Consider the following 10,635-nt stretch of genomic DNA (forward strand, 5'->3'; position numbering starts at 1 on the left):
GCACAGGAATTACTTACAAAGGCTGAAATTTCCAAATCAAGCTCAGTTGCCTAAGGACCTGCATCTATGTTATTTTCTTGGCAAGGCTACCAACTCAGCTTGCTTCCTTCCAGATTTTTTTATTCATTTAAAATGGAGGATTTCCGACTCATCCATATTCCCCCGGGTTTCTTGGTGTCAGGCTGCTCCTACTTGGCTTCTGAAATCAGTAAGGACTGGCCAGGCATTGCCATTTGTGGAAGCATCATCATAACGATGTTCACTTCCGAGATATATGATATTAACCCATCTCGGCTTTATGAAGATAACTTGTTGGTGAGATTTACCACACTGGAGGAAAGACTGTTGGGATAGATTTCTAATTCTGAGAAAGATTTATTTAACGTGTCAGCTGGTAAACTGTTGAGAGACTTAATTGATTTATTTGTATACAAATATTTAGTTATTTTATTCGACTTAAAATGTCATCTTAGTTTCCCCTAAGAAAAAACTGTTATGTAGACATTCTCGAGAAACATATTTCCCTTTTTATACTAAATTCTTTTCTTGAAAAATACAGAACTTTGGAAATGCATTAATTTATAAGCAGGTGCCTAGGATTCCCTTTCTCTGGAAAATTACCGTATTTTTCGGAATATAAGACGCTCTGGACTATAAGACTCACCTACCGTTTTTGTTGAGGAAAACAAGAAAAAGAAATGTGCCTCTGCTTCCCAGCAATTTTGCCTTGTTGCAGCAAACAGCCTGCTTTACTTTCATTTTTGTTTTCAGCATAGCTTGATTAGCACAAGAAAAAAAACATCTGCTCCCAGCAATTTACCTCCTTGCAGCAAGCAGCAGAGGCCTACGCAGCAGTAGGCAATGGCAATCCCTGCAACCTGAAACAGCTGAGAATCGGGAGGCTGATCCAAGGGACAGTTAGTGCTATTTGTGCTAATTAGGCTGTGCTGAAGCTGAAATGGGCTATTTCTTTTTGCTGCTTGCTGCAAGGAGGTAAATTGCTGGGAGGCAGAGGCGACAAGGTGGGGCCCAGTGAGTGGGCAGGGCTACATTTTCACCCCTTTTAGGTGGGAAAAAGGTGCGTCTTATACTCTAAAAAATATGGTATATATTATTTTTAAATGTTGAAAACTAATTCCATATTATATTGTATAGCTTTTCCTAATTCTTGTAAGTTTCCTAATTCGTGTAAGTTAACACCAGCAATTCTGGTGTTTTGTACTCTTACAGATATTACTGTTAATGCTAATTTCATCATGTTTCAGTGCATATAATTCACAGGCTGTGTATTTTTCTTACAGAAATCAGTTGCGTGATGAAGAAGAAACCAAATCAAGTAAAAAAGGGAGTAAGTGTTTAGACTGATATTTCCAAGTGTCTCTCTTAATGGGCTGCTCAAGAGATTCATGCTTTTTTTTTATGTGGCTGTGAAAGTTATTATATAAAGGATTGTATAGCTCTGGATTTAATCAAATTAGTCCTCAGTAGCTACCCTGTTTCCCCCAAAGTAAGACATCCCCTGATAATAAGCCCAATTGGGCTTTTGAGTGCATGGCAATATTATTTCAGGGTTCAAAAAAATATAAGACAGGGTCTTATTTTTGGGAAAATACGGTAGGCCTATATGCAGATCATCCTCTCCTAAAAGGTGACATCTTATTATTAACTAGTTGAAGGGAGGCAGGGTGTGTGTGTGGAGAATTGAACCTTCCTTGTGGCCTTCATACATGAAATTGGCCCACAGAGCCTCCACTACAATAGTATGGGAACGGATTACGAAAAGCGAGTGATGATGGCATAATGCATATGCAACAACTTAACATCAGTCAAGTAACGGGAAACAGCTTTTAACTTAAATAATGAGGGAGGACACCATGGACCTTTGGTCTCATTGTGGCTTGCTGCAGATGTAACTGGACTGGGTTATACATCCATTTAGCTATCTATGGAGATTCTCAGTCATCCAGGTCATGGTTGTCCCGAAGGTGCTTTTTTCAAGAGGCAGCTGGACTTTCCAGCACCGTCCACTCAGAGCTGAAGAAGCTTTTTGGATGAGAAGCAAAACGTCTTCAAAGAAAACCCAGAAAGTCCAGTTGTCTCTTGAAAAGAGCCCCTTTGGGACATCCACGTAGAGATATATTTGCCAGTCTTATTTCCATGCTATATAGGACTGACTTGGGAGCAAGCGGTACTAATTTGATCAGCTGTTTTCTTAATTCCATGCATGCTTAGTCTGCTTTTCTATATGGTACCTCAGAAGTAAGCTGCATTTCGTGTGATTTATATCTAGTCACACAAGCGGGTGGAATTAGAATGCGTTTTTTGTATTCATCTTACAATGTTGCTTTGCCAAATTTGACATCCAAATTGTTCATTAACTGCTTTCAAAGCAGAATCGGAACCCTTTTTTTATACTACTGTGGTTACTACTAACCATAGCTTTGCCTCATCCAGCAAACAAAATGTAATAGTGGCCCATCGCTCACAAATCAGGAGCTGCAAGGCTGCCCTAGGAACTGCAAAGCATCATGAACAACGCAGAAGCCAGGCCTTGCTGCTATGGCTTCCCTTGCTGTTTCCTTTCCATTTGGTCCTTAAAGGAAGAAAACGTGAAATAACATGCATTCTTCTGCTGTGATAACTTTTTTTCATTTTTCTTTCACATCCACATTAAAGGTTGGAGCTAAGAAATGTGGTTTGGGGGCCCAGAAACTGAGCAGCAAGAGTTTTAACGAGATAGAAAAACAAGCGCAGGCAGTAGATAAACTGAAGGAAGCTGGCAAAGCAACAGAGAAGGAAGAACCACTGTAAGTAGAGTTTGTTTGGCACCTGTTAGATTCTCTCTTTGCAGACTTAAATGGGTGTTCGGAGCGGAAAATGTTTGAATACCCTCTGATACAAGAAACTTTAGGGATGATACCTATTTTACTTTGGTATAGGCCAGGAGTCAGCAACCTGTGGCTCTGGAGTGGCATGTGGCTCTTTCATCCCTCTGCTGCGGCTCCCTGTCGCCAGTCAACTCCACAAATGATAGGACTTTTAGTTAGTATAGGTAGAAGAAAAAGGAGGCTGCACTAGGAGGAGACTCTGGTGGTGGCGGTGGTGGGAGAACTGGACTTCCAGTCGGCAGAGGAAAAAGGATGCTGCGCTAGGCGTAGACACTATGGTTGTGGTGGTGGGGATTTGGACTTCCGGTTGGCTCCACAATTGAAGGGGGGGGTTTCCGGTTAGGGCCTTTGTGGCTCTTTGAGTGTTTAAGGTTGCCGGCCCCTGGTGTAGGCCCTGGAATTAAAGCAGCGTGATGGCTCAGCAGTTAAGATGCTGGGTTTGTAGTCTGGAAAGCTGACAGCCCAGGTTCAAGACTTTGCCTAGCTCCTGCCCACCTTGCAATTCGAAAGCATGCAAATGCGAGTAGAGAAATAGATACCAGCTCGGAGCAGAGGAAACAGTGCTCCACGACATCATGCTGGCCACATGACCATGGAAATGTCTTTGGACAGCGGTGGCTCATGGGCTCGAAACGGAGTTGCCCCCTATAGTCTGCAATGAGTAGCGGAATAAAATCCACAGAGACTCCTTTCCTTTCCTTCCTGGAATATTTAATAGTATTTCTTCATTTTTCAAAAACTGATTCAATAACTTAATAGGCCGCTTTTATCACATATGTACAGTAGTGGCCAAAATTGTGGAAACCTTTTGGGAAAAGTGTATTTTTGAGGTTTGATGGCTAATAACACCAGTTTTGGGGGGAGTTTCAAGATAATCCTATTCCACTGCTGGAAGGGCCTGAAAATAGCCAGATCTTAACCCAACTGAAAATCTATGGAGCCGACTAAAGAAACTTGTCAGTCAGAAGCAACCCAGCAATAAAACCCAGTTAATAGAAGCAATCATTCAATCTTGATTTCACACTATAACAGCTGCGGAACTAAAAGACTTGGTTCACTCCATGGGAAGACGTTGTAAGGCCATAATTCATGCTGAAGGTTACCCAACTAAGTATTAACTGACGTGGTCATTTTTGTATATCTCATTTTTTCTATGGTGATAATTTTTGTATATCATTTTTTCTATGTGCTTCACTTTTTTCTTTATACTGTAACTGCTGTTCCAATAGCAAATCCTTCATAAAAGTTATTGCATTACATTCTTGATTAAATTTTCTTTCCATTGATATATAATTTTATGGTACTACTCAAAAAAAAGTGGTGTTATTGGCTAGTTTTAGAAAATACACTTTTCCCAAAAAGGTTTCCACATTTTTGGCCACTACTGTATGTACAGTATGGGTCTATTTCTGAATAAATCTGAATTCACTTCATAATCAGTTGGGACTTAACAGAATCATAATAAAATTCCATTAAAAATATGAGTTTGCTTTAAATATTTTAAATTGCTAGGAGAAAATGGAGAAAATGTTTACATTGTCTACTTCCTATATATACCTTTCTGTTATTTTCAGGGATAGAATAGACATTGTATTTAAATAAACAGAGTGTCATTTTAAATATTCCTCTAAATAGCACACAAGTTTTCTTGATCAATTATGGAAATGTTTATCCAGATTTTATGTCTACAAAAATGTACTAAGCTATCAAAATCGGATACCAAGTTATTCTTAATGACTTCACTTTTCTTCTTTATTACATTGATTAAATGCTTGTGTTGCAATTTGTTAAAATTCTTCCAAAAGTAGGTTAGAAAAATTATTGCATCTTTCTTTGAAGAACTATGTTCTGATATTTTTGATTTTGTTAATGCTGTCAGACAGAAATAACAGTAAGTGTGATTTTTGTCTTGTAAATGAAAACTCAAAAGAATATTTATTGAAAGCTTTTGTAGCATATTTGCATGGCTTTCAAGATAGGAATTAATACCACAGAACATCATAGTCAATTGATTTCTTCAGTAATCCATTGGTTTCCATTTATCTGTTATCTCTTTAATAAAGTATCTGGTAATCTAAGATACTTTCTTATTAGATCATTTTTATACATCTTCATTTCTATTCCATACCATTACAAAGGATTCATTAATTATGCCAAGAGTAAGTGCAAATCTAGTAATTTGTTATGAAAATCAAATAGATATAATTGATTCATATTATTTTCCTAATATCTGTGTTCATACCCTGCACTATCCAACTGTTATGATTTGTGTGGAGTTCTACTCGTTTATACCTTGCAGTAGCTGCCCTCAGGTTGAAGATGCTCCAATATTAAGAAACATTCAGGATTTTTTTTTATCAGTATGTCTCCTAAATTGGCATTATATTTTACTTATTGAGAGGGGCAATAATATGGAGGGGGAGGAGTGTTTGTTAGTAAGGATTAATCTAAATGACCCTTAAGTCCACTATATATATATTCTGCTAGCTGAATAGTTAAGAAAAAGAAGTCAATTTTAGATTAAGTTTAGCAGCCTAGCTAAATTAGGATAAACGATTACTCTTAACTATGATTAGCAGAAGCAAGCAAACGTAAAACTACAGTTCATAAAAAGTTAGCTTGTTTCAACTAACCAAAGTTAGGTGCAGGCACAGTTAAACATTAATGACTGACATCTGAAACAATTGTTTCCAGTTTTTTTCTTCACAATCCTTCTGGAAAAGGTAGGTTTTAATCATAATGAATGGGGGTGGCAAATTGTGCCCATCTTTCCCTATTATAATGTCACACACTTTAATCATCAACACATCAGTATCCTGTCACTAGCTCCTGTGGTGTGCATTGCAGGAGGTTGGAAAGCCATACAAACATGATTTTTCTAAGAGGAATGTTGCTTGCAATTAATACCTATAGCCATATTTGTGGGTCTGTGAGTAAATCATTTCTATTTATTTGTTTTTACAGTAGCTGTCCAATTTGTAAATGATCTGGTAGGGTCAGTCTTTCCCAAATACAGTTTTTATTATTCCCGACCAGCATTGCCAAAGAGAAAAGGGAATTGTGGGTAATGATCAGGGGTGGGCTGCTGGAGGTTCGCAGGGGTTCGAGAGAACCTCTAGCTAAGATTCTGTGCAGTTTCGAGAACCCCCAAATCCCACTCCTGGCTGGCCCCGCTCACCCAGCCCTGCCCCTCCCAGGAGTCCCCACGGGGCCCGTTTTGGATGCAGGTAAGTGCAGGGTGCGCGCAGAGGCTCGGGGAGGGCGAAAACAGGCCTACCGGGAGTTCAGGAAGGCCTGAAACAGGCCCATTTCTGACCTCCAGAGGGCCTCTGGAATCTGGCGAGGCTGTTTTCCCCCTCCCGGAGGCTCAAGAAAAGCCTCTGGAGCCCGGGGAGGGCAAAAACACACACACACACCATGGTGCAGGAGGCCGACTAGGCCACGCCCACCCAGCAACCAGGCAGAGAATTTTTGCTAAAATTCTCTAAAATTTTTGAAGCCCACCCCTGGTAATGATGCTCTCTGAGCTTGGTTGTTTGCTTCATTATCTAACTAGATAAGATCATCAGTGCTAGTGAGGGTGAGGTTTGCTCCCGATTTATATAGCATAGCTTGCCCTGCCAGTGTTGGTGGAGGTATGGTTTTCTCCTTGGTAGTTCCTTGATTAAATGGTTGTTTACTGCTTTATTGTTTGTCTGATATCTACATCCCTATCCCTATCTCTCCCCCCACCCATCTCTTCTCTTTTCCACACATATCCACGCAAACATTTATCTGTATATAAGAGATAGTTTAGTCAAGTAGTTAAGGCACTGAGGTAGAAAGCAGGAAACACATGAGTTCAAGTCCAGCCTTAATCATGAAAGCCAGCAGCATGACTTTGTGGAAATCACTCTCTCCCAGCCCAACTCACCTTATATGGTGGTGGTTGTGGGGAAAATAGGAGGAGGAAGGTGTCTTGGATATTTTCATTGCCTTGAATTAGTAATAGCCCTTAGACTTATATACCGCTTCCTACTGCCCTCTCTAAGCGGTTTACAGAGTCAGCCTATGGCCCCCAACAGTCTGTGTCCTCATTTTACCCACCTCGGAAGGATGGAAGGCTGAGTCAACCTTGAGCCTGGTGAGCTTTGAACTGCTGAACTGCAGCTGAAGTAGCCTGCAGTACTGCACTCTAATCACTGCACCATCTTGACTCAAATTGTTTGTAAATATAGTAAAGGCAGGGTACAAATAAATAAAAATACGTATCTCTATTTATGTGTAAATGTGTAGATGTGGTTTATTTTTTTAGGTTTACAGAGATTTTTTAAAAATGTGGTTTAGCTTTTAGGTTTACTGAGATAAAATGTACACACCATTCAAAAGAGACAATAAAAATCAAGAAGGAAACAAAAAGACCAGAATATATCCTTTTCAGCACCTGGATAAACAGGGATTTAAAAGCAAGCTTAGCACCAAGGATTCCACAGTTCTACCCTGAGCTACATATATTCTCTATTTTAGAAAAGAGAATTGGCAGCCATAACATAAATACCACTTCAAGAAAAACTGATTTTGTTGTGCAATATTACAAAAATAGCCACAATTTTTCCTGATTGACTTTTGGACTGTAGATCCAGCTGTAGACTCCTGTTTCTTACAATTTGAGTTCAGAAACTCTTTTTCTTATTACAGCTTTAAATTACCTCAAATTCTGCTTCTCACCATACATTGTTTCTCCTTGATCCTGTGGCACTTTTGAATTATATTTTTCCATTGTTGTGCTCTTTATTATTCCATTGTCCCTAATCCTTTAGAAGCAAAATAATATACAATGCCCATTACAAAGTCTGATTAAATTTGAATCCTCCTATAAAGGTAGAACTCTTTGATTTTAGAAGTATAACAAAAGGAATTTTACTTAATTAAGTCATGTACTTCTGGTTTATGTGCCGAAAAATATTACTTCGTTTATACTACTGTGAGTAAAATCTTCTGGCATTCATTCAAGATATATCAGTCATATGTGGGCTTTTCTTTCTAGGGTATCATCTTTACGACTGGCCTACAAAGATCTTGAAATACAGATGAAGGATGGAAAATTAAATGTGCCTGGTAAAAAGAAAACAGAGATAGAAAGACTTGGCATGGGATTCAGTAATAGTAGAAGGTATGTATTTAATTCAGATCATTCACTTTTCATTGGACATCTCTTAACACAGGTAATCCTCGACTTACAGCCACTATTGAGCTCAAAATTTTCGTTGCTAAGTGAGACATTGTTAAGTAAATTTTGCCCTGTTCTACAACTTTTCTTGCCACAGTTATTAAGTGAATCACTGCAGTTGTTAAATTATTAACGGTTGTTAAGTGAATCTGGATTTCCCATTCTCTTTGCTTGCCAGAAGGTCGCAAAACGTGATCACATGATCCCGGGACACTGCAATGGTCATAAATGTGAGTCAGCTTCCAAACGTCTTAATTTTGATTACAAAACCATGGGGATGCTGCACGTGTGACGAACGATCAGAAGTCACTTTTTTCAGTGCCGTTGTAACTTCCAACAGTCACTAAATGAATTGTTGTAAGTCGAGGACTATCTGTACTGGTTCTGTCAGAAGCTTCTTGATATCAATCATTCAAATATTTTATTGTGCATAGTCAGAATAGCTGCATAACAAGTTTTGAATCCAGAGACTGCTATCCAAATGCTTCAATTGTTCAAATACATTTTACTTCAGTTTAACTTAATAGATATATAAGAGTCATGGGGGCGCAGTGGTTAGAATGCAGTACTGCAGGTTATTTCTGCTGATGGCTGACTGCCAGCAGTTTGGCAGTTCGATTCTCACCAGCTCAAGGTTGACTCAGCCTTCCATCCTTCCGAGGTCGGTAAAAGGAGGACCCAGATTGTTGGGGACAATAGGCTGACTCTGTAAACCGCTTAGAGATGGCTATAAAGCACTGTGAAAGCGATATATGCGTCTAAGTGCTATTGCTATCCTGCCTTTCACTCAAGATTTTTTTTTCTCCAAAGCGGTCCTGGGAGGCACATTGGGCAGAGAAAGTGATTAACCCAGGAATCTAGATCCTGGGTCTCATTCCTCCCAACCTCTTCAAAACTACTCTAGATGGCTCAGTGGCTTAATGACACTGGAGATGGTCTTTGCTCCAGCGGTGAGCTCCCGTCACTTGTCTCATCTCGGCTTCTGCTCACCTAACAGTTCAAAAGCAATGTTCTATGCGAGTGGAAGACTAGGTACCACTTTGGTGGGAAGACTTTGGGGTTGCTTCATGTGGACGGTTAGAATCCCACTGGGGCTAGATGGTTGTGACACCTCTTCACATGAGGCGCTTTTGGTGGAGGGAGAAGTGCTCAGATGACGCTGCAGGAAAGCTGCTCCTTTTTTTTTTTCTGGTGTAGAGCTAGCTCGCGAGTATGGACCAATGGTGCTAGTAGTCTTAGGCAGCCAAACTACTACTCCAGGGGTATCAAACTTTGGAAATAGCAAAGAACCGGCCCGTGGTGCCTCTGGCAGCCAAAATGGGGCACGGGGGGAAGGAGGGCGTGTGAGGCCCCCCGCACCCCATTTTCAGCCTGGACGGCCTCCTGCAGTACTCTGCCAGCCAAAATGTGGTGCGGGGGACTGAGGCCATCCAGGCCAAAAATGGAGTGCAGGGGGCCTTATGTGCCCCCCCCATGCTCCATTTTGGCCACCAGGGTGCTGCAGGAGGTGTCTATTCAGTCTCCCCACCTCCTAGTCGGCCTGTGGAGGAGAACTACAATGCTGATCCGGCCCTTGAAGAAATCCAGTTTGACACCCCTGTACTACTCTGTATTAGCATTGTAGTCTCCTGGCTAATGTTGCATCCCCATATGTTAAACAAACAGACAAATAAATTAGTATTACTCTCTGCTGGGCCAAAGTCCCCCAGGGAGCTTTCATGGCTGAAAAAGGTCTAGAATCTCTGTCTCCTCATGTCTGGCCTAACACCTTTACCCCTGGACCATTCTGGCTCTTGGGATGAGAGGAAAGGAGCTGGCCTAGAGTTTATTAGGAAGCTTCCATGGCTGAGGGGGGCACTGGTATAATACTTTGGTTTCCTTGTTCCAAGTCCAGCACCTTCATTTCTAAAGGGTGCTCCTTCAGGGTGAATTGCCCCTCGCCTCGTCTAAACTTCTTGTCAGGCATCAAAAGTTTAAAACAATGCCCCAAACAACAGGTTCTTGGCAAAAGCTTTTGAAGTACTTTTAAGATTGGTGTCACAGAGTGAGATAGGAATTTGTGGCAACTTTTTTGTGATTAAAGGACACAATATACAATGCCAAAGAAATAGGAGGGGCACATCATATATGAGGGCAATAGGTGGAATATTTTTTTCAATTTTTTTTAACCTTGATTTTTAGGCTTACACTATTTTTCCCACTTCAGCAACCACAGTGCGAGTTCTGCAGGTCACACTGCAAATTGCCCACCCTTAGACGGTCTGAAATAGGATTTGTGCTACAAAATTTCCTTTGTTATTCTGGACTGTGTTGGCTGCAATCATAGCGCATCAAGCATCTTTGACTTCAGTCTGAATTTGCTTTTCCTCTTTTTAAAGATAACATTTTAAATTTCAAATTTTCCCTCCAGTGGTATTTCCCATTCGGTAAGTTCAGATATGCAGATCATACAGCAAGAAACACCAACAAGTGCAAAATCAAGAAAAAAGTATAGCGATGAAGATGATTTTTATTTTTCTTGCACCAATTCAAGGTAAT

The 10,635-nt window shown here is 40.4% G+C and overlaps 1 protein-coding gene across 2 annotated transcripts in view; it reads left to right on the forward strand.

The window, feature by feature from the left end:
- The window catches only part of ARFGAP3 (ADP ribosylation factor GTPase activating protein 3), a 37,586-nt gene that overhangs the window by 16,668 nt on the left and 10,283 nt on the right, over nucleotides 1–10,635 (forward strand). For both annotated transcript variants that reach the window (XM_058191959.1, XM_058191958.1), the window contains 4 exons: nucleotides 1,302–1,348; nucleotides 2,677–2,807; nucleotides 7,915–8,040; nucleotides 10,508–10,630. In XM_058191959.1, the coding sequence (XP_058047942.1) occupies nucleotides 1,302–1,348; nucleotides 2,677–2,807; nucleotides 7,915–8,040; nucleotides 10,508–10,630 (427 nt within the window). The remainder of the gene's footprint in view (nucleotides 1–1,301; nucleotides 1,349–2,676; nucleotides 2,808–7,914; nucleotides 8,041–10,507; nucleotides 10,631–10,635) is intronic.

Source organism: Ahaetulla prasina, chromosome 7 (assembly GCF_028640845.1).
Source record: "Ahaetulla prasina isolate Xishuangbanna chromosome 7, ASM2864084v1, whole genome shotgun sequence".
Classification (NCBI taxonomy): Eukaryota; Metazoa; Chordata; class Lepidosauria; order Squamata; family Colubridae; genus Ahaetulla; species Ahaetulla prasina.